This window comes from Pelodiscus sinensis, chromosome 16 (assembly GCF_052426305.1).
Source record: "Pelodiscus sinensis isolate ZL-2025 chromosome 16, ASM5242630v1, whole genome shotgun sequence".
Taxonomy (NCBI): domain Eukaryota; kingdom Metazoa; phylum Chordata; order Testudines; family Trionychidae; genus Pelodiscus; species Pelodiscus sinensis.
The window spans coordinates 40,908,760-40,932,819 of record NC_143067.1 but is presented as its reverse complement, the minus strand read 5'-3'; the positions used below and the strand labels follow the sequence as shown (position 1 = coordinate 40,932,819).

The window sequence follows — 24,060 nt, the reverse complement described above, 5'->3', positions numbered from 1 at the left end:
GGGCGGTGGGGGAAGGGCAGGTCCCAGACCTGGTGCGAGACAGGACCGAGCCGGGCTGCGGGCCAGCCTGCTCACAAATGCACTGGCAGGGGCATGGGAGGGAAATGCGGGTAGCCGATAGCATTAACCTATAAGCTTTTGCTGATCAGTTAATCGGTTGACCGACTACACTATCACAACCCCAGCTGGGCTGACCAGCAGCGGGGCCACATGAAGAGCTGCGTGCCTGGAGCTTAGCGAACGGCTTGCCTCACCCCTGCAGCGGCAAGATGCATGTCAAGATTCACTGCGCTTGGACTCTGGAACCCGGCAGCCCAGCTGGCTACAGGTAAATTGCCAGGCAGGTCAGCGCTGGGTCAGTCTTGGGTGAAGAGGGCCCAGAGGGAAGCAGGCGTGTGGTTTATCCAAAGGCAGTGGGCAAAACCAACAGCCCTAAGTAAACATTGGCATTGAGGGAACGGGGCTTCCTCTCTGGGCAGGCCACTGGCAGGACTTGGATTCCTTTGCCTTCCCCAGGGAGCACACGAATACAGAACAGGGATGTGGATGGTTAGCCGGGTAAGTTAACTGGTAACATCATCCTTACCAGCTACAGTTAACCGGCCAGGGCTGGAGCAGCTTCCCCCCACACACACACCATGGGGTAGCTTGAGTGGATTCGCAAGACCCACGTCTGTGGGAGTTCAGGCTTGAGCTGCGTTCACACTGCAAAACGATGCTACTGCTGCGAGTCCCTGGGCACGTACCCTCCACCACTGGGGCCCGGGCTCGAGGCAGAGACGTGTGTGTAGACAGCATGGGGGGCTGGACTGAACCCGGAGTACAGTGCAGTGCAACTCCCCTCCCGTGTGCTGCATGCAGACCGTCTGCGGTGTAGATAGCAAGCCTGCGAAACCGCCCATCGGTCCCTGTGCTACCGTGGCAGAGTCTCAGCAGCTCATTATCCGCTCCCCTTTCCCGCCCCCACCCCAGCTGCCACGTTTCCGTATCGCTGAATATATGGAACTTCCAAAGCGCTGGCGGGTGGCAGAGAGACGCCGCATGCGACATTAGTGGGACAGAATAAATCAGGATGGCTGTTTTCTGGGGCTGTCTCCCCTGAAAGCAATTCAGCCTGATAGTGAATGGCAATAGCTGGTGCTTAATTGGGGCGGGATTAGCATAAGTTCTGTCTAATGGGAAGCAGCTTGGGCCAAGCAGTTCGACATTGAGTCAGTGGGAGTTAAACGGGTGTGAAATACTCAAACCTTCCCTTTTAGCAGCCAGGCTGCCAAGTAAAGCTTGAGGTGTGTGTGCCGGCTCCTCCGCAGCCGCCCGCCGGGGCAGCAGGGTTTTGGGGATTTGGATCAAGGCCAGAAGAGGGTTGGAGGCATGAAATGACAAGCCCTAGCCCCACAAAGGTATTTAGGTGCCTAGGTCCCAGGGGAGGTATGCGCCTAGCACAGCCAATGAAACGCAGACGAAGAACTTGCTTAGAGCAGCGCAAGGTGGCCCCCAGTTGGTTGTTTAGTTTGTGTAGTGGGGATGGAGAAAATATTCCTGCCTAGGAGCCGCAATGGGCTGGCACCACCCTTGGCTCCTAAATCCCTTGGCCGTGCTGGGCCATGGCTCAGGCCTATAGAATTCCCTTGCCCAAGGAGTCACAACACCTGCAGGGAAAACACTTCGTGCTATCACTGTCTATTCTGGGGAGAACCCAGGGGTCGAATCAAGGCTCTACACCCCCACCCCCCACCCCCAACACAAAGCAAGTCCCTGCCCCCAAGAGATTACAGGCTGCTAGAACAGACACCCATGAAACAGACGCAGATGCACCCCGTAGCAGCAAGGCCTGTTGAGCCCGTGTAGCACAGCAGCTGTCTGAGTCTGGGCTGGTGTTTTGTGGGGCCTCCTGGGGCCTGGGCTGTCCCCCCGCAGCAATATTTCCCCCAGGGGGCAGAGCAGGTGTTGCGGTGCATGGAGAACCTGTGACGGCGCGTTGGGGTTTTCCATCTCCTGCACCCCCGTAGTGGCATGGACAGACTCCACCAGCCAGTAGAACAGAGGGAGTTTATTGCTTCTCCAGGATACAGCACAGATGTCATCTGGTTACAGAGCAGGCCTAGGATGCCTCAGCCCCCTTGAGATGGGGGAGCCTGGGCCCCTAAATCCCAGCCCCTTTCCCTAGGCTGTCTCCTCCATGCTCCCTCACTTCCAGCCCTGCCCCCAGCCAGGGCTCCACTCTCCTTCTTCCCATTGTTCCGCTCCCTGGGAGATACTGGTCAGACAGGTTCTGAGCCCCCTTGCATAATGACTCATCCCCTGCCCTGCTGGGCCCTGCTGCAGCCAGCAGCCAGTGGGGGTCACTCACAGCCCCCTGCCCAGCACAGCAACCTGCAAGGTACCCCCACTACATCACAGAACCCCAGCAGCGACAGAGCCCAGGGCTCTGCAGGGCGTGCAGCGCTCGTGACTGAGGCCAGACTAAGTGCTGGGCTGGAGGGCTCAGAGGTAGCGGAGGCCGAGTGTTTCTCATGGACTGACATGAAAGCCGCTGTGCTTTTCCGAGTGCACCTATCAATATTTCATTGCACCGCGCAGAACGAGAATCCCTGCAGCTGCCACAGCCTGACGCCCGGAGTCCTTGCTTGGGCAAAGCCCACGGCAGCTCTGCCTGAGCTGCTCCAATCGCACCCCATGGAGGGGCAGCTGCTCGTCACCCTGCCTGACACAGTCACCTCTCCCCACGGCGGTTCCTCTGGCCCGGGAGCTTGCATGTTGCTAGAGCTGCGCCGAGGAAGGACACAGCCTTTCTTGGCCCCACTGCTGGTGGAGAGATCTCCCCCAACCGCTGGGCTAGAGCCAGAGCCTGGCAGGAAGCGGGAAGTGCCAGGGGCACGACAGGAGCCGGGGAAGAGAGGCATCCAGGCTGCGGCAGGAAAACTCCATGCAACTATGGGGGAGGTGGGGCTGTGCACGCTGCTGCCAGCCCCACCCCATGTCCAAGTCCAAGCCGGTGGGAGAGTTCTCCTGGACGGCAGCCGAGCTCTGGGAGGAGCAGGGTGGGCAGTGAGGGCAGAGGGCCGCCCAGCCCCCGTTCCAGACCTTCCAGCCTGCTTAGGGGTGGTGAGTGCCACACAAGGTTTGGGGAGGTGGCGGGAGCAGCCAGCAGGCGTGGGGAGGGACACGTCCAGCTCTGTGCTAGATCCAAACCCGCCCGAGACGGCATTTCCTGTCTCCTAGGCGAGGCTGCCCCCGAATACCGCTGCGAGGGGACACGTCCGCCAGGGCAGGGTTTAATACTCATCGGAGGGAGGCAGAGAGCAGAGCGGAGGGTTAATGCTCAGTGCCGGGGGGCAGGAGAGGCGCAGGCTAATGCTCAGTGCCAGGCCAGGAGGGCAGCAGAGGGTTAATGCTCAGTGCCGGGGGGCAGGAGAGGTGCAGGCTAATGCTCAGTGCCAGGCCAGGAGGGCAGCAGAGGGTTAATGCTCAGTGCAGGAGAATATTCTCTCTCTTTCTGGCTAAATATTATTTCCTCCCATGAAACTGGCTTTTCATCCTTGGCTGGAGGCAGCTCCTGCTGCTGGGAATCCAGCACGCGCCTGTATCTCTGCCACTGCACACTCCACTGCTCCCAGCGAGTAACCAAGACAAAGAGCCTTCCCCTGGGAGCGCAGCCCAGCACGGGGACTGAGGAAGCAGGCAGAGATCCTGGGACGCGTAGGCGGAAGCTTAGGCCCAGCAGAGGGAGATGGCCCCAGGCCTGGGTTTAGGTGAAAGGCTTTTAATGCAGAAGAGGGAAGAAATCACACAAATAAAACCCAGTTTCTCCCTCCCCCGTGATTCTGTCAAGGGATTTCCGGGGGACAGTCAGACCCAGCCCTGTAGAGCACCCCTAAGCACAGCCCGGTCTGGTGACGTGGGGGATCGGTTCTCCCACTGGCTGCCGAAGTAACATCCAGGGCCTGGCCCAAACTGAGTCAAGAACTCCCCCAGGCCTCCGCTGCCCTGGGCTAACCCGAGACACAAGCCGGGCGGGGCCACGTCTAACCGGCCGAGAACCTGCTCCACTCCCTCTTGCCTGCTCCAGGGCAGTGAGTACAACTCAGCCACTGTGTGGACACGCACTCACTAAGCCCCACGGCAGCGCATGCTCCTTCTACACCCAGGCACACGGAGGCACCTAGCTGGGAATTTACTTTTCCCCAGGTCGTGCAGGAAATCGCGACTAGAGTCAGCATCAGGGACACAGGCGGTCTGCCCTGGTGTCCAGAGCTAGCCAGGGCCCACTGGACCATGCTGTCTTCATCAGCCCTAACCAAACTCAATGAGTTCAGCCTGCAGCCCTGAGCTGCTTGCAAGCGCGTCTGAGCCAAGATGGAAGGGCCTTTGCTGGCTGCAAAGCCATTACCCAGGGTAAAAATCTCATCTAAAAACCTCCTAAACTTTTAATGTGCATGAAACAGCCACATGGCAGCCTAATCCCCCCTCCCCCCCCACCCCCGTCACTCAGGGCACGATCGCAGGTTTCTTCTCTCTCGCTCATTTACATGTGGTTTTATGCTTTGGTTTGAACAGGGACAGGGACGTGGCTGGAATGAAATTCATGTTTCCACTTTGTGCACCGAGGACGGTTGTGAGCCAGAGCAAAAGGATTGTTGAGTTTCAAGGGTCAAATCACCAAGGACGGTTGTATCTCAGCCGGCAGAGCTACTGGCTGTATATCATTTCAATAGCATCTTCAATGGGGATTATAATCTGAACTGAAGTGGAAACAGCCGAGGCAATGAAGCTGTCAGCAGTCTAAAATTAAGGAATTAAAACCAGCAGAAAAGCATTACCCAGCGTATTCTGCATGCACTAGAAAGAGAGGCTAAATTCACTGCAGCCCTTCCTTGAGTCTGAGACTTCACAAAGGTACAGAGAGAAGCAAGAACAATAACCCCATCAGTATAAAAAGGATGGTGCTATGAAAATCTGCGACATGAGATGTAGAGCCTCCTAAGTGGAAAAAGCAGATGAGTCACAGAGGGCTGGAGTGAAGTGAATAAAAGGGGGAGCAATGAAGGGTTGATGTGGCTCTAAGCAGCTCCCCCAGCCAAATGCAAAATGGGGGAAAAAAGTCCCAAGCAACATCTAAAAAGTTAGGGACATACTACAACAGCCACTCACTATCAGAGTCCATGTATTACAGCCAAGGCACAAAACGCCAGTCTGGGACTTCCTACCAACATACACACTGACCCAATCCAAAAACCAAACTCCCCCACAAACACACACACGCACACACCCCTCAAGAGCCCTTATCTGTTCTCAAGTCCTCACTCCAAAAGAATAAAACAAGATTCCCTACAAAACAATCTGGTCGTTTCCAGCCAATGTATTTATTTTAGACAAATTCCACACATTTCTCTGCTGTTTCCTCTTTAGTTTTATCCTAGGTAAGTCCCAGAAAGATATTCCTTACCCAAGCTAAAGAAACTCCGATGACACCACTGAACAGAAGGAAAACCAGTGAAAATAAAAGAGAGAGTCCATTGCAGACAAAATACAAAAAAGTTTCCGCAAACCCAGGGTCCAAAAAGCCTCAAGCTCTTCTCAATGAAAGAAATAAAAATTCAGCCTATACAAATCATATTTAATATTCATTACAGTGTCATTCCTTTGGTTACACATTCTAAAAAAATTAAAAGAATGATCTGTATTTTAAGCAAATAAAAAGTATACCCACTTCTCAGATGGAAGAAGAACTCCTGACCCAAACCATCTGTACAGAACTGTACTAGCTGGTTAACACGAAAGGACCCAACCGAATGTTTCCCCGCACACACAAGGCCACAGAACACAGCGTGACAAGCAGCCTGGACTAGTTCAAAGAATGAGGTTGCAAAAGGCCAATGGGGTTTTCCGAAGAAATATTCAGCGTGCAGACTCCTCACAAAAGACGAAATGGATCGAAGTCAGAAACGGGAGACGGCCGCAGGATTTCCTGCAGGGGGGACAGGAGGAGTGTGCGGAGAAGAGGCTCATCGAAAGGTCTCTCTCTGAATTGAGGGCTGCCAGCGAGGATAAGGTGACGCTATCTCTGCAGGCAGTGGGGCGCGAATGAAGGGGGACAGACCTTGTTCTGCAGCACAGGTCGTGCGTGGGCTCGCCTCCCACCACTGCCAGCCCACGTCGACTGGGAGAATGACATACCAATTCTCAGTCAAGTCTTTAAAGAATTTTCCAGAGTCCTGGGGGTATAAACAATCTTCACTAAGAAAGGGGAAAGTCCAGAGCTGATCAGTGAGTCTTCTTGGTTGAGCCGAAGCCAGAGAAACCCATCACAGCTGCCATTTCATCGTCCTCTTCAAATGTCAAGTCTTCCTCCGCCCTCCTCTTCTTCTCTCTCTGTTTTTCCTTCTTATAGGCTTTGGCCTTTTCCTCCTGCAGCGCAAGGAAAGAAATGCCGCGTGATTGTAACCTTCTTACCCCCCAAGCCTTCCAGAGAGAAAGCGCACAGGTCAGCTGGTCAAACATCTATCTCCAGCACTGGGAGATGGGATTCTTTTCGGACTGAGGAACAGGAAATGGATGGAAGGAAAATGGTGGACTTGAGGACAGTGGCCTCCCCCAGGGAAAGACCGTGGTCCAGTGATCCTAACAGGTATATTACACCTAAGAGGATTATACTGCAACAGCGTTATGGGATCCTCAGCTTCCCCTGTTCAACAAATGCCAAAGACTTAATCAGAAATCACCCAGGCAAAGGAACGCTGTTTGGAACAGGCGACATCTCTCCCGCGCTGACGCCCTGCTCCAATAGCTGTGGTGCCGAATCAGGGCTACAGACAATGTCACTGACGGTTTCTGAGGCAGCAGAGTGACAGCTGCTCAGTGGAACATACGCCGAGTTCGGAGTGGCCTGGGGCGGGCTGGGCTTCAAAGGGTTTGCATTGCTCTAATCACAATGTTTCATTCTACAAACATGGCAGGCCCTGGAACGGCGCCAGACCTGTGCTGGGGGCATGCACAAGTGTGACTTCCGCTCCCAACTCAGCAGCAGTCCCTGTTACTGCTGGAGCTCATGGTCTTTCAGCGTTTCCATCAACACCTGCCTCGATGGCTCTGCAGCTCCAACAGATGGATTTAGTCTCTGACAGCCACACCCTATAGCATGAGACACCTACATGCTGCTGCATAGTTTTTAAACTATGTAGATTTCCATCAATGTTTAATCCCAAGGAGCTGTCTGCACCCCTACCGTGTGTCTGCGTTTGTGTTCCCCTAAACGGATGAATAAAAATTCCTCTGGTTTATCAGCAACAAAACCTGCTGTTGACCAGCTTTGTCCCAGCCAAGTACAGCTGGGGGCCCTGCTTTAGGGTTTCATCTGTGGCCCTGCAGATAACCCCTGCTGAAAGATAAAGCACAGAGACTCTGGATACCAAGGTGACTGCTGATCCTTGTGTACCAGGAGAATCTGTTTCGGTAATAACCGTTCATAGGAAATGAAAGCATCAAACAGCTCAGTTCAAGATGCTTTTCAACTCCCACAAGAACTTTCCTGGTTATTTTAAAGTGAATTTGCCCTCAAATCTTCATTACAGGGCTTTGCTTTTCAATTTAAAAGCATGTGCAAGAGGGAGTGAGGAGACACGGGGCATTTGAATGTAACCAAGTTCCTGTGTACACATGCCAAGCACCAGAAGAAGCTGCCTAAAGCTCTAGCACCCATGCAGGAACCAACGCAGAAGTTCCTGTCCCACCTCAGCACCAGAAGCCATGGCAGCACCACAAGGAACTATATGAAGAATCGGCTTTAATGACCAATTTCTGGGCCCTGGGATCACTCACAGGTTATGGGAGTGCGATCTATTGAATGTAACATGTTCTAATCAGTCTCACTATGCCTGGGAAGACCAACTGAAGACAGTTCTGTCTGAAAACAACTGCTCTGGCAAATCAGAGAGAGAAAGGACTTTTGCGGGGGGTAGGGAGCAGAGAAGCTCTTCAAACCCTGCAAAGTAGAGATTCTGGTGTATTGGAAGTAGGGATGTAAAACCCTGGTTAAATTGGCTAACTGGTTAAACCTGTTGTTTAACTGGTAGACACATGGGGGATGTCCAGACTACATATTATTTTCAAAAGAGGATGAATTAGCATATCTTCTTCCAATCGCTTTTGCGAAAGCGGGTCTTTTGAAAGTGAAAGTAGTCTGTACGTGGGGAGGGTTTTGGAAAAAAAAAAAAAAAAACTTTTCCAAAAAACCGCTCTTCCTTAAAAAAGGAGGTTTAAGCGGTTTTTCGAAAAAGGGGTGTTTTTCCAAAAACCCCCGCATCCAGACTACTTTCACTTTCGAAAGACCTGCTTTCGAAAAAGCGATCGGAATGTGCATAAATAAAACGTAGTCTAGACGTGCGCACGGTGGCTTCCTCCAATGAAGGGGTCTCACAGGATTGCTGCGATGCAGCCACTGCCTCACCTCCTCGCGAAGCTCCTTCATCCTCTCCTCGAAGTCATAGTCCTTTTGCTTCTCCTCCATCTTCTTCTTGTTCACTTCAAAGCGTTTCTTCACCTGGTCCAGCGTGGAGCGCTCCACCCGCATGGACATGCCCAGGTTCCTCTGATCTGAAGAGACAGGAACGGAGAGGCCTAGTACAGCCGCAGCCCTGTTACTTCTACTGCGGCGCTCATTAACCACCCGCAGGCAGCCTACTCCATGACCCAAAATGAGAAGTCTCAGCGCTCGGTGTCATTGTAACCTCCTTCACTCAGCCCCCTCTACATCCCCTGGCACCAACGCTCCTCAGCCCACTTCCAGCGCCACCTGAGAGCCTGCGCTTTGTGTGCTCATTACTCACCTGCAAAGCAGCTGCGGCCTCTCTGACCACTGGCACTTCAGACCCATTTTGCACCACAAGGGGCAAGGCAACGGTTAAGCCGGCCTGTAACCTGGAGCGCTGGCAGCGAGCGCAAGGGCAACCGGAGAAAGATCGAGTAAAGGAAAGAGGGCCCCAGCGGGGAGCTGCTAGTGGAGCTCCGTGCTCGCAGACAGCACGCGACCGCTCTGGTCTCCATCTCAGCCCCCGGTTTCCATATTCGAGCCATTTGCAGTGTGTGACGGGATGGGTTTTAAAGGAATATCCCCACAATCTAAGCATTCTGTCTCCAAGCCCTGCCCCTCCCTTCCTGGAGCCACAGTCGGTCGAGAGCCAGGGCCAGATGCTGCAGACAGCCCATTTTTCCTGTCTCCCACCCCAAAAGGTTTATTTTGACACATTTTTGCATTCTCTTCATTTTTCCACACTCACATTTCCACCCATCTCTCTTCCCTTTGAGTTCCTAGGTCGGTCTCCTCCCTTCCCGCTCCAGCCTGGATTCCCATAAGATTTTCTCTCGTGCCTCTTTAACTCCACAGAATGGGGCAACTGGTCCAAAGATTGTCCCAGTCTACAGTCCCACTCCTTTAGTTTATCTTTTGCGTACAACAGAAAAAGTCACAAACCTCAGATGTGTTATTACACAATACAAGGAAGAGTCTTAACTATATATAGCTGCTGTCAAACTCACAGGGTGAAAACACTCACGGCTAACGCAAGCACAACGGAAACTTTCTAGGACGGTGGGATCGCCTCATTTCCCCCCACGTCCTCCACCAACAGCACAGAAGCAGATCCATAGACAACTCAAACACTTTGATGACTCCACAGTGGCTTTGAATTTAGAGGTTCTCGAACTGCAATTCATCCAGGATGCCAGTGCCTAGATAGGACAAAAAGGTTCCAGAACCCAAGTGTATAAAAAGATCGCACCCAGAACCTGTACTCTGCTCCGCTGACTCGGAACACCAAGGAACAAAGGAGGAGGCAGGATTAACAGGCATCTGTGAGGCAGCACATTCAAGTCACTGGGTGAATAATGCCCATTTCTCCTTCAAAGATGGGCTCTAAAACTGCCCACTGCAGAAGACTAGAAAGTAGCATCAGCACGAAAGAGGAGTGGTTCAACGAGCCCCTAATTAAACAGAGAATCTTGTTCAAACTGTGTAAGTTTGGACTGTGTCCAGAACGTAACCCCCTCCGAAGAGATGTCACTCACAATCTTGCTCGAGGAGTTAAGAGCATTCATGGCACCATGACACTCAGCACCAGGCGAGAATCTGGCTCATGCACTAGCTGCAGTGCCTCTAAAACCGCTTCAAATGTGTCAAGCAGCAGCAATGCCAGGCCCCTTGAGGAGTTCAGAACTGCTTTGTAAAAGTCAGACTTTGACTTGGCTCCAACTGCACTTTCCACATTTGCTCAGCCTTTGAAAGTCAGGCAGATTGCAAGAGATCCCGAGCCACGCTGCCAATTGGCTGAGTAAGCCAAATTTATCAAATGTGCAGCCAGACCCAAAGACTTTGTTTTCTTAAGTGAAGAGCCACCACAGATAAACACCCCAGGGCTTCGGAAAATGGCGATACCTTGTATTGGAAATGCTTGTTACTAAACTAGAACCTTGGAAGTTTCCTGGGTCGTCTTCAGATAGAATTATGAGAATAAATGTCTGAGGTGGAGCGCATTAAACCTGTGCTGAGAAGCAATGAAAGGAATATTTGATAGGGAAACTACGCAAGACTTAATTCTTAATTAATTAGTTTAGTTTTTAATGCTATAAGACGAGACAAAATCCTCACTTTCTTTTAAGGACTTAAGAAAAATATTAATAAAGGGAATAGCAGCCTTTGCCTTTGAACTCAGACACTGTTTCCACAGTACCAATCTTCAAAGGGAAATAATTTCCCCCACAGCACCTCCTTGTGAGAAAGGCCCCTAAAAAGAGAGAGAGAGAAAATACAAAACAACTGCCATTTCCCATCATCATTTCTAGCACCCATTCATCTGACTGACATGGAAAAGGAAACATGAAGCAGCCTATCCCCAACAAAGTACTCTAAACAGAACAGATGAGAAAAGAAACTACATGGGGCTTTTAGAGAGGTCAGGAAACCTGAGCTTTGACAGAGGAACAATGGCTGGGAGGTAGAAAGTGGGTCTCTATGAATATGGGCCGTAAGGGATTTACGCTACAAGTCTCTTCCTTTTCAAATGCATGAGACCCCACCCAAGGGAGAAAACATGAACAACTGCTATTGGAGTCTTTAGAACATGAAGGCTGAAGATCTATCAACACACTTGGATGGCCCCGAGCACTGTATCATCTTAGCACTCCACACACAACTGAATTTGACCAATTCATTTCCTTTATGAGTGTGGGTACTGTGGCGAGGTGAGCCCACAACTTCCTACCTATGTCCAAACAGCCTTTATTACTAGGTCAGCAACCATTTTGCTCCCTGCACACCCCCAACCGTATAAAACATTCTGAGACTTTTCATTTAGGACTAGAAAGAGGGGAAGTCCAGAGCCATGGGCATCTAGATTATGTTATCTAAAAATGCCTTGGAATCTTCTGGGGGCTGCTCCAGTCTGGGATTCAGTCTTGGTTAAACCTAGCGTTTTGAAACCACCATTGGTAACTTCCTCAAAACAGACAGATTCTGAAGATTACTTAGATTGTGAACTCTTTGCCCGATCCCTTTGGACTAAGATGTTGAGATTTCCTTTCCCACGACAACAAATGGAGAAATTGAAGATTCTGCATACTCTCTTGCCCTCCTTCTTCATCCGAGGTGATGGATCCCAACTCCGTCCCTGGCTTCCAGGGATAAAACAGCATCTGTGGCAGCTTTGATGATGATGGTCTCTGAAAATGTCTGCACACTGCTGACCTCAAAGGCAGAGAACACACGCTCTCACCTGAGGACTGACACACACTGATAAATTCATCAGCTTTGAAAATCAAGGGCATGGAGTCAAATCCTTCTCCATCAGGAAGACCTCCTTCCCCACTCTCAGCTCGCTTACTGGGGGACAAACCACATAGGATGAACACCTGCTGGGACTGTACTTTTCTCCTCACCAACATGCTGACCTGCAGTAGCCAGCTGACTCAGCAAGATGCCTGCTTTGTGAATCCAGCCTCACATTCATGGCTCCACAACAATTCCAATGGAGCCAAGATCAAGAGAACTGCTTGGTCGGCACAGATTTATGTTAACAATGAAATACTCTGGCTATGCCCAGTTATACAACAGAAGAGCTAAGCGGATGTTACATTCAAACTAACCATAAGATGAAGTTGTGAGAACAGGAGACCCTATGTCCATGAATGGTCACACAGGTAGAAATGGTCACACAGGTAGAAAAAGGAGAGAGAGTTGGTGCAGAGGGGGAGGGGTAGCTTTTTATACTTCAGGCCCGGAAACCCTTTGATCCCGCCTAGGCACAAGCAGCTTCTGAATGGCTGTGTCGCTATCAACGGCAGCCAGCACATGGCTTGCACAGTACGGCTCTACGAGGCAATTCAACAATTCTTTATCAACGTACGGTAGTTAATCCCCTCAACACCCTGTGCTTTTGATCCACGTTTTAGAGATGAGGCAGAGCCATGGAGGGAGACCACATCAGAGGAGGTATCAGAGCTCAGGAATTCCTCTAAGAACGAGAGCCAGGCATGAGGCGATATATCCCATTTCCTCCTGACACGGACGTTCCAATGATATTTATCACCCACTCAAAGTGCCCTGAGGAACTGTGCAGCTTGCTGGCAATGGGGTTCTCTGGCAACAGAAAATCTGAGGCATTTTCTCACACCCAGCCCAACAAAGGGCACAACTGGTGCAATTTCTCCTGAGCTCAATTCACACCAGCGGCCTCCAGCACAGTAGAGGAGTTGCTGGGAAAGAACCAGGCAGCATTCTCCATGGCCCTCCCCAGCAAACATTTCGTAAACCCCAAGTACCGGAAGCAATTATTTCCATATGTGCCAATACCTGGCCCTGGAGGCCCTGGCCACAGAAGAGGAAGTACCTTTGGTAAGGGTAGTGGCACTTGTAGTTCTTTAGCGACCGTGCAGCGTGGCACAGAGAAAATAAGTTATCCTTACGCTTTTTGCCATTGATATGGTCCAAGAAGTTGATGGAGTCTTTCACCACACAGTCACACACATTGCAGTAATATCTGGGGAGAAAGAGAGAAGGGATCAGCTCCAGCGCACAAGACAAAAGTCACCCTGCAAGAATTTTCCTTTCATGCTAAATGGAGAAGTTTGCCTGGGCCCACTAGTTCAATTCAAGACAACAGCCCTAGACTCAAACACAGCCCGGCGAGAAAGCTAGAAGGCTGAGCATTCAGAAACGCGGTATGTATGAGCCCAGCAGTACACAGGACATGTAAGTGGATGGTCTGCTCTCCAGTAAGTGACCACCAGAACAATAAGCCTGATTCTGGGAAAGGGAAGTTATCTAGAACATAGGGCAGGGATGGGGAACCCAGGGTGTGCAGATGCAGCCTGCAAGGGTGTACAAGGCAGGGGGAGCCCAAACTCAGACGATGTTTCCAGAGTGTGGCTGAGAAATATTCATGTGAGCTGGTAATGGAGGAAGCCTGCACTGTTCTGCTTCTGGCCGCAACTCAAAAAACTTAATTTCCAGATGCAACAGGATAAAGAAGCTGCTGTAACTATAAAGCATTTCCACTGTGCGGTACAGAGACTTGCATGCTGTAGGGGTTCCTCGCTTTGCCACGACCCCAGTTGCATGTCACACTGCCCGAGACACTCTCTCTATTAACAGTTACACGAGAGCTGGGGGGGAAAAGTAAAAGGTGCCTTACCCTCCCATCTCTGACTGAGGGGTAGTTTTGGTGATGACGATGGTTTTCCCCAGCTTAGATTCCAGATCCACCTTATAGTCTCGGTGCCGCAGAAGCTCCCTTTTGACAGGCTGAACTGGTTTGCCTAAAAAACGTAACCAAAACCAACGGATCACAAGTTGCCCACACAGAGAAGAGCAATGAGAACCAATGACCCATCTCATTCAGGCTGGGATTCCATTTTAAGGAGTATTTTCCTGCATGGTAGGGAATGGTAAAGTAAATCTGACAGTTTCAAACATTCATGAATAACATTGCTGAAGTATCCCCAGTTTTCCAACTGGGCGACACTTTGAGCTCCCATTGCCCAATGTTGAACATTCCTTCCCTGCTCTATTCCATGGAGTTGGAAGAACACGGTTCCCGACCTTTTAAAAACAAAACCACAAAACACTGGATTATCATCTATTTCAAGCAAAGGAAAAGGAACAGAGAATAAACGGGCCCTGAACTGGGATTATTTCCCTTTAGTATTTTGCTTCCAGCTGCTCTCCCTCTCGAGGGACATGGGGAGTGACTAGAAGAAAGTCTGTCTGGAGTCAGCGCACTACTCACCATCTTTCTTCTCTCTCTCTTCCGTGAGCCGTTTCTCTGCAAGTTTCTCATATTCATCTTTATCCCACTTCCGACGGAAGTCCAGGTTTTTAGTCTGCAAGGGCAACAAAAGAACAGACTTCGCTGCACAACTCCAGTAGCACCGAGCAGAGACCGACCCTGGACAGGGCTGGAATGATGTGGTTTGTTGGGCCATAGCGACAAGCAAGAGCACTAACGTACACTCCAATGACTCCCTTACCCACAGCCAGGAGCAGGAGGTCTGGTGCAGGAAAATAACACTCTGCAGTTGTATAGCACCTTTAGCAGAGGATTTTATGGCTCTGCACAATCAAAGCGTTGGGAGCTCTTGAGATAATCATCCCCATTTTCCATTTATGAAAACACAGACAAATAAGGGTTTTTTTTAATATTGTAAACGAGTGTTTCAAACACCAGGTCCAGTAATACCAAAAAAATGAAATTTCTCTCACCAAAGTAAATAAAATTGGAATCCACAAAAGATCATGCTGATTGAGATTCTTTCGAGAAATAAATGCACACAAAGATGGGTGTGCACACATGTCTACAGAGTATGGGATGCTAGGGGATACAGGTTTAATCGTGATTATGAGATGAATGCCCTAGTCACAAGAAATAAAGCCAAAGTGAGTCATACAGACCATTTCAAAAGTTTCAGAGGGGTTGCCATGTTGGTCTGTATCTGCAAAAACAACAAGGAGTCCTGTGGCACCTTCGAGCTTAACAGATTTATTAGCGCATAAGCTTTCTGTCCCAACAAATCGGCTAGTCTCTAAGGTGCCACAGGACACCTCATTGTTTTTGCTGAATCTTCCAACTAAGCATGGCATACGCAGAATAGAAGTTGTAGAAGAACTGAGCACTTTAAAAATATTTAATCGGGCACTGAATTTTTTGTATCCCTTTCAACTGTAAAGGCCAAATACCAGAGATACCACGGAATTGACTGCACAGAACTCTGGTGAGCAATGGCCCCTTGAGAATAAGCTAAAATAGATCTTCCATGTGTAAACATTTTGCATTTACAGTTGTATCCCTGGTCCTTCCTTTCATATTGATAAAAAGAAAATATTCAGTGAATGATGGTTTCTCTGCTCACAGCTAGGGAACAAAAAGAAACATATCTACCCACAATGATTTAAAAATTAAAAATAATCAACATTTGAAATAATAAAACAATAGTCATTCAAAAGCTTCCCCTCTGAGCAACCCTTAAAATGGAATCAACAACTAGTGATAGGAATAAAAATGTCTTGGAAATGGTAGAAAACTTCTCATTTATTCGCAGAGCTTTTTAAGCATTTTAAACATGTCACAACTAAGAATATTATTAGCCTCCCCGTGTAAGAAAAAGGGAAATTCACAAAGTGCAAATTATTATGTTTTGGGGTATTTTCCAGACTCCAGATTCTCCCACATAAAAGCATTATCACGAATCAAAGTTGATTGGACCCTGAAGAAAAGGCAATTTCATTGCTGCTTCACTCTTTTTATAATAAAAGGAATGTAGTCTTTTGAAGATATGTTACTAGTATCCCCAGGCCAGACACAGTGAAATGAATCAGATCCAACTTCTGATCTATCTGTAACAAGGTCTTACGTCGTGATTCTAAAGGAGCTTTTTCAGACTGATCAAAACAGGGAATGGAGATTGCTTCTAACCCCTAAATCTTTAACTTAAGAATGGTTTAGAGGTTACAGATATTTCCCCTGAAGATGACATCCACTAAGGACTGAAAAGTACCCAAGGCCCTATGTTCACTGTAAGGCACAGAGTAGTTGAATGGCTTGCTGAATGTGACATAGCAAGACAGAGGCAGACAAAGCCAAGAATAAAATCCAAGTCCTGATTCTAGTTCTCTGCTCTAACTAATGAACATCACAGCCTCCTAACCCCAGAAATAGAATTCAGGGTCCCCCGCACTAACCATTAGACAATTCTGTCCCTTGAATATTCCATTTGTTTTGCTCGCTTTTCATTGTGAGACTCACAACAATGGAAAGTAATAGAAATGTAGCCATGTTAGTCTGGTGTAGCTGGAACAAAAAACAGGACTCTTGTTAGTCTTTAAAGTGCTACATAGTCCTGTTTTTTGTTCCAACAATGGAAAGGTTTGCCAAGAAACCAGAAAAGTTTATATATATGTGTGAGGGACTTCCCCCGCCCCATGCTTTATGAACTAGACTCATGGACGTGAACATACATAACTCAAAGGTGGTTTGGGCAAATTATTTCATGTAACTCATCAATCTTCATGTCATGATTTGCTAGTTCTGTTTATCTTACTCTGTTGTATGTATCATTTGTGTGTGTAAAATTAGACACAGGGGCTGTGTCTACATTGGCACCCTTTTGCGGAAAAGGGATGCTAATGAGACACTTCGGAATTGCAAATGCCACGTGGGATTTAAATATCCCCCGCGGCATTTGCATGAACATGGCTGCCGCTTTTTTCCGGCTCAGGGTTATGCCGAAGAAAAGCGCCAGTCTAGACGGCATCTTGTGGAAAATAAGCCCTTTTCCGGAAGATCCCTGGATCTTCCGGAAAAGGGCTTATTTTCCGAAAGATCGCGTCTAGACTGGCGCTTTTCTCCGGCATTACCCCGAGCCGGAAAAAAGCAGCAGCCATGTTCATGCAAATGCCGCGGGGGATATTTAAATCCCCCGCGGCATTTGCAATTCCGAAGTGTCTCATTAGCATCCCTTTTCTGCAAAAGGGTGCCAATGTAGACATAGCAAGGGAGTGGGGAATAATATGTGAGTTTCCAGTGTGTGAATGGGAGACATGGAAGGTGTTTCCTGCAACTTCTAGATGAGCCACTTGTAAAACAATCTTTTGTCCAAGCAGTGGTTGGTAGGGAGCGACATCAACTCCTTAACAAAAGGAATAGGAAAGCAGAGGCCTGGGTCTTTTGGCTGGGCTGCACCTGAAGGAAGGAGCCAGGGACCCCAGGGTGTGGAAGAGAGCCCTGGTCTGGAGGGGCAGCTGGAAAAGAGGTTTGAGGATGAGTTTAAGTTTGCACTGAGGTTTCAGTGGAGAATTAGCCAAGCGGTTTTGTTTCTTTTGATTATTTGTAACCTCCTTTGCTCTGCCGACTTTCTCTTATTACTACTTAAATCCTACGCTTCAACTTAATAAAACCATTTTTATTTTCTTTCAAACCCAGTGTAAGTGATTGTTACCCGAGGGGCAACCAGTGTGACATTCCCCCTTTCATTGTTAAAGGGCACTTACCTAATTCTTTCAGGTTTGATCCCATCTGGGGAGTGCTCTCTCGGGAGGCTGGGCCCTAAACTGCACTCTTCTCGGACCTGAAGTGGTTCAGTGTCTGTGCAGCTTCTCAGTGGGGGCAGGGACCTCAGCTCGGGGCCTTGGCTGGGGGAGACCAGAGAGCTGGCCCAGCAGGACCGGGCAGTGAGGAGCACCAGAGAGCAGGAAGGCGAGTGGCAGGGGCCGTGTCAGCTCCCCGGGAGGCCCCCGTCACAATACGTATACACAGAGCCACTCGCAGAAGTACCTGGAGTTGCTTGGGCCCCAATCTCCAGCCCCTCCTTCCCCAGTCTACAGCTGTTCTAACTGTTCTGGGGCTGGGCTACAGTTCCCAGCCCTGGCCTCCCATGGGGGGATGGAGACATCTCCTCCAGGTATGGGCAGTTCTGAGCCCTGGACTCCCTTTTGGAGGGACAGGGACATTTATTCAGGGGAGAGGCACAGTTCCCAGCCCTCTTGGGCGGGGGCCTCTCCTGGATGGAGGCAGGGCTGTGCGGCCAAGTCCCAGGAGTGATCCCAAGGGCAGGACGGTGGGCAGTGAGGCTGCCCCCTGTCTGGCACTGTTTGGGTCAGGGGGGGTCACTTACCTGCTCTGATGGCCAGCCATGTGGAGCCCATCCCCAGCTGACCACTCTCCTGCTAGTGCAACTGCCCCCAGTGGTCACTCTGTTGTATTGCTCTCCTCTGATCAGCCCCCTCCCTTTCCACATTATGGAAAAAAGTCCTTGCCACCATGGATGTAGAAGCTCTATATACCAACATCCCACATGAAGACGGATTACAAGCAATTAGAAACACTATCCCAGAGGACACTACTGCCACCTGACAGCAGACCTATGTAACTTTGTTCTCACCCACAATTATTTCCAGTTTGAGAACAACTTATACCTCCAGATCGGCGGCACAGCCATGGGTACACGCATGGCCCCACAGTATGCTAACATCTTTATGGCTGACCTAAAACAACGTTTCCTCAACTCCCGTCCCCTTTCACCCCTTCTCTACCTACGGTACATTGATGACATCTTTATGATCTGGACGCATGGCCAAGAAACACTGGAGATATTCCACAGAGATTTCAACAACCTACACCCCACCATTAACCTCAGCCTGGACCATTCTACACGAGAGATCCACTTCCTGGACACCACAGTACAAATCAACAATGGAAAATTAGACACCACTCTCTACAGAAAACCCACCGACTCATAGAGTTACCTACATGCTTCCAGCTCCCATCCAGAACACACCACACGATCCATCGTCTATAGCCAAGCCCTTCGATACAACCGCATCTGCTCTAATCCCACTGACAGAGACCAGAAGCTTCAGGATCTCTACCAAGCATTTATAAACCTCAACTACCCACCCGGAGAAATAAAAAAGCAAATTGAAAGAGCCAGACGAATACCTAGAAACCATCTACTTCAAGACAGACCCAAGAAAACCAACAATAGAACACCACTTGTCATCACCTACAACCCCCAACTTAAACCTGTCCAACACATTATCAATAAACTACAGCCTATACTGGAACAGGATACCATACTCCAAGAGGCTCTGGGAGACAGACCCATAGTCTCCTATAGACAACCACCTAACCTCAAGATGATTCTTACCAACAACCACAGGACATACCACACTAATACCAACCCTGGTACCTTCCCTTGCAACAAACCCCGTTGCCAGCTTTGTCCACATATTCATTCTGCTGATACCATTATTGGACCTAACCAAGTGAGTTATAAGATCAAGAACACATATTCCTGCGCATCCAGAAATATAATCTATGCTATCATGTGCCGAAAGTGTCCGTCTGCTATGTACATTGGACAAACATCTCAGACACTTCGCCAAAGGATTAATGCCCACAAAACAGATATCAGACAAGATCACAAAGAAAAAACAGTTTCTTGCCATTTTAACCAGAAAGGACACTCTCTCAATGACTTAACCACCTGCATTCTGCTACAAAGACCTTTTACATCTGCACTTGAAAGGGAATCCTCTGAACTGTCATTCATGTTAAAATTCGACACTCTCCAAAAAGGAATGAACAAACACTTGAACTATCTTACCCATTATCAAGATAGCTTCCCCAATTATCACCTAATACCATTAACTCACAAACATCCCACTCTCCCCCCCTCTAATATCATCAATTCACAGACACTTACCTTCCTTTCTTCCCCCCCCCCCCCCCGCATTCCCCTCCTGTTCTGCAATGTGATTTGTCCTTTTAATATGTGTTCATTTTTTTAATTGTATCCTTTGGTATATATGGTTGTGACTATTTTCTTCCACTATTTTATCTGAGGAAGTGGGTCTGGCCCACGAAAGCTCATCATCTAATAAACCATCTTGTTAGTCTTTAAAGTGCTACATTGTCCTGCATTTTGCTTCAGTCCTATTCCAGGCACTTCCTGTTTTCCTGGCACAATCAAACCCCGACCTTGCTTTAAGTTAAGAGAAGAGGAAGCTGCATTCCAAATTTGATGGTCCTAGTTCTTAGAGCTTAGAAGGAGCTCTTGAACAAACAGACTCGCAGACAAACAGACGCACTTTAAAAAAATATACCTAGCTTTAGAAGTCCCAGTGGTGCTTCTTTGGCATTTCCTTTGTTTGCTAAAGCCTACTTTCATTCAGTTTCAACATGAAGCCCTGATGTGGGTTTTTAAGCAGTCAGAATGGCCTCCTCAAAACCACAAAGCATGAATTCTGCAACTCGAACGGAGTGCCGGGATACATGAACTGGCAGCAGTTTGAGGCAATGCAAGAATGTGCTAGCCAATGTAAGGATGTTAAGGACTAGTCGACTATCCGATAAGCATTCACTTATCGGACAGTTAGTCTACTAGTCCATTACTCGATTCCCTCCCCCCCTTGCTACCTCTATCAGATAGAGAAGAAGGGGTACTTCAAAGCGGCAGTGCCATGGCTCAGCTGTGCGGGGCTGCCCCTTTAAAACACCAAAGCGCCGTTGAGCCTGGGGTCAGCTGGGGGCTCCCCAGCTAACCCTGGGATCTGAGAGGCATTTCCTCAGAAATGCTGCGGGGGAACCTGGGGTCAGTTTCCCAGGCTCCATGCGGCTTGCAGCACACCATGGAGCCCGGGGTTGGCAGTGGACTCAGTCTCCCGCTGACCTCTGGATCCATGGCTTTGAAATGCCTAAGAGCTCCCACTGAGGACTCTTGTACATTTCAAAGCAGGCACCTGCAGGCAGCCCAGAGTCAGCTGGACTTCTTGCTGGCCCTGGGCTACACACGAAGTTCTTCATTCCTCAGGGCTCTTGTACATTTCAAAGGAGGAATGCGGAAGTGCCTATCAAAATTCCATCGACTACTCGACTAATCAATTAACTACAAATTAACATGCTTAGACCAATGAACAACAAAGATCTTTGTACAGGATAACAGTAATACAACAGCCAATCTGGAAGCTGTCACCTTTAGCCCCTCTGTCCTCTGTGTGTGAAAAATGGGGACAAAAGACCAGGGACAATAGGCAGGAACAAGAGAAGCCAAGTGCGATGTCATTGTATTTGAGGGATAAGATTTTCAAATCAGAGATAGAGACTCATGCCCTCCCAAAAGCCCCTCATCCAGCTCAGAATCTAACAGATCTTCTTGAATTTGCATGGAAAGCTTCCCCGCCTCTGAGGGGCTTTCAGAAGAATAAGTGTCTCTCTCTTTTTCTGGGCTTGGGATAAGATTGTCAAATCTCCCAACTTCTCTGTTTGAAGTTTAGCTGTAAATACAGTCTCTTCTACTGGGGAGAAAAACGATATTTGTCCAAGCACATTTTGCAGGGAGAGAGGGGGGACGCTCCACCTCCTTCAATTTGTGGTTCAGAAGATCAGGGTTTCTCTGAGCTTTGCTTGGGGCAGAGAATGGTGTCTCTCCTCTGCTTAGGTCCATTTTGTTTCATTTTGTTTTTATGGGGAGGGAAAAGATCATGGTGAATTCTCCCTACGTATCTTTTTGTAATGTTAGAAGAAAGAAGTAGTGACCATAAATCTGCCCCTTTACCCACAAACACTTTCAACACAGACTATAACCTGCCGAATAGGGATGTTAAATTTAGATTAATGGGCTAATCGAATAGTTGATGCACTGACTAGTTGATTAATCAATAAGGCACCTTCCCCTTTGAAGTGTAGCAACAGCTGCAGGGCTGTTGCCCCACTTCAAAGGCAAAAGTGCCGCGGGAGCCCGGGGTCAGTGGGCTACTCAAGCAGTTCCCCACTGGTCCCATGCTCCCTGCAGCATTTCAAAATACCAGCACCACTTGGAGCTCAGGGTCAGCAGGAGACTCCCCAGCAGGCCCCGGACTGCACGCGGCGCTGCTGTTTTGAAGCACCCCCACCTTTTCCCTCACCCCTTGCTGCCTCTTTCTGATAAGAAGCAACTAGTTGACTATCCTGTCAACTATTCAATAAGTATTTGCTTGTGGATTAATTGTTGACATCCCTACTGCCGAATGTATACTATAGCAATTCTTAGAACCCAGACTTACACGAAATTACTGATCAAATCTACACTCATGCACATGATCTAAGCATGCTGTTATCCACATAGATCTGTCAAAGTATTTACACCTACTAGAAACATATCTAAACATATCAATGTAAATGTCAACAAAGATCAAATAAGTTACAATCATTCAGGTATCAGAGGGGTAACCGTGTTAGTCATTCAGGAGAAGTCACAAATCAAACAGTGTTTTTATAGTTAAATTTTAGTTTTAGAACAGCTTAAATTACAAACACTTAAGCTAGATAATAAGTGGCTGAGGGGATTTCAAAGTAGTTATAAAAGAATTAGAGACACCCCTGCAGGACGCACTGCATCACAAAGAAGCCACTAGATAGATACAACCACATCCCATTTTACTACTAATTAAGGGAGCAAATCTGTGGTCCAACTTTGTCAGAAAAGCATACAGAATGCTTTGGCTCCCACAGCTCAGTTACACTTGCACTGTGGTAGGTAAAACTTTTTTGGGGCAGGAGTGTGAAAAAACACACCAGATCAACCAAGTAAGTTTCAGCAACAAAAGCACTGGTATAGACAGTTCCATGTTGGCAGGAGATGCTTTCCCCGCCACTCGTGAGGGGTGGTTTAATTAAGAGGATGGGAGAACTGTCTCCTGCTGGCATACAGCAACTACATGGCTGCCTCTCAGGTCTGTAGTGTTCACGGAGTTTAAATAGAAATCTTACACCTACAGTCCTACAAACAAAATTCCACATGCACAGAAGAATTGGAGTCACAGAACAAAAGTAAGATGAACCCCGCCCTTGTTAGCATACCTAAAAAACAGCCTCTGCACTTCTGGTTTGATCTCAACTAAAGCAGCAATGATCCTACTGCAACGCAATGGAGCAAAATCTAAACCTGAATAAGTATTTAGAATGGATTAACACCAGTCCCAGATCTCAGCAACATTAACTAGGGATGTAACAGAATAACTGTTTACATGGTTAACCAATAAGCCTGAGTTTATTGGTTACATGAATGGTTACATGCACATTCCTGCTCCACTCCTGGGGAACCAGCTGCCACCCTGCACTACTAGCTCTGTATTAGAGCACAGAAAGCAAAGCAGGAGTGCGGGGCAGCAGCTGGAAGCCTGTGTGCACTGGCTCCCAGGGAGCTGGCTACTGCCCCATGCTGCAGGTGCACGTAACCGCTGACATTTCCAGTGGTTACACGGTTACCAAAATACCCACTTTTTAACATCCCTGCTATTAACCGCCAACCAAGGAAGGAAATGTCTCCCAGAATAACGGACATCAACAACCGTCAGGATGTGACATCAACCCCCAGAGCACGAATCGAGGGTTCTCAGCCAGGTCACCCGGAGGTCTTCGGGGGAACATCAACTCATCTAGGTACTTTCCTAGCTTGTCTGTAACTGGGCGGCAGCGGAGGGGTCCCACGGGGATTCCCTGTTGTGACCCCTCCCTCTGGGGCACCTGGGACTGGCCCGGCGGCCGCACACAAAGCACTCGCCCAGTGCCCGGCCCCCGACAGGCGGGGCCGGTGCCACAGCCGCGGGGGGAGGGCGCTCGCGGGCACGGGGCTTGCCGGCGGGAGGAGACGCGGGGGCAGGACCCGGGCCCCGGACGGGCGCGGGCCCGCGGGATGGGGGGGCTGGAGAAAGCGGAATGGGGGGGGCCGCGGGATGGGGGGGGATCAGCGGCTCGCGCCCACGTGCGGCCCCGCGCGCAGCCCCCCGCGAACCCCGCCTGGGGACCGGCCCGCACCGGGCCCTGCAGCCTCGCGGGGTGCGAGCCGGGAGCGGCAGCAGCCCCGGGCTCCCCCGCGCGCCCCGCTCTCGGCACCTACCCCGCTGCCCGACGCCATGTTGGATGGGAAGCGAATAAGGAACCAGACGATGCCGTAAAGTGAGCCAGTCCTCCCGAGCACCATCGAGGGGCGGCCGCGTAGCTAGAGCGTAGCGGCGGCGGGTGGCGACCGGAAGTGGAT

General features: G+C 49.4%; 1 protein-coding gene across 1 annotated transcript; it reads right to left on the bottom strand.

The window, feature by feature from the left end:
* Positions 1-5,341: 5,341 nt before the first annotated feature.
* Positions 5,342-24,057, bottom strand: ZMAT2 (zinc finger matrin-type 2). The gene is made up of 6 exons (XM_075900046.2): positions 23,920-24,057; positions 14,277-14,370; positions 13,683-13,806; positions 12,955-13,028; positions 8,447-8,592; positions 5,342-6,408 (listed from the first exon to the last, which is right to left on the bottom strand). The coding sequence occupies exons 1-6, from the start codon at positions 24,001-24,003 to the stop codon at positions 6,265-6,267; spliced, it is 666 nt and encodes a 221-aa protein (XP_075756161.2). The 5' UTR covers positions 24,004-24,057; the 3' UTR covers positions 5,342-6,264.
* Between the last annotated feature and the right edge of the window lie 3 nt (positions 24,058-24,060).

Excerpts from the sequence above, each read along its gene's own strand:
- ZMAT2 (XM_075900046.2), bottom strand. The coding sequence starts at position 24,003 with ATGGTGCTCGGGAGGACTGGCTCACTTTACGGCATCGTCTGGTTCCTT. Across the intron at positions 13,807-14,276 it reads AGAGAGAGAGAAGAAAGATG|GCAAACCAGTTCAGCCTGTC; the intron begins GTGAGTAGTGCG and ends TACGTTTTTTAG. Across the intron at positions 6,409-8,446 it reads TGAAGGAGCTTCGCGAGGAG|GAGGAAAAGGCCAAAGCCTA; the intron begins GTGAGGCAGTGG and ends CTTGCGCTGCAG.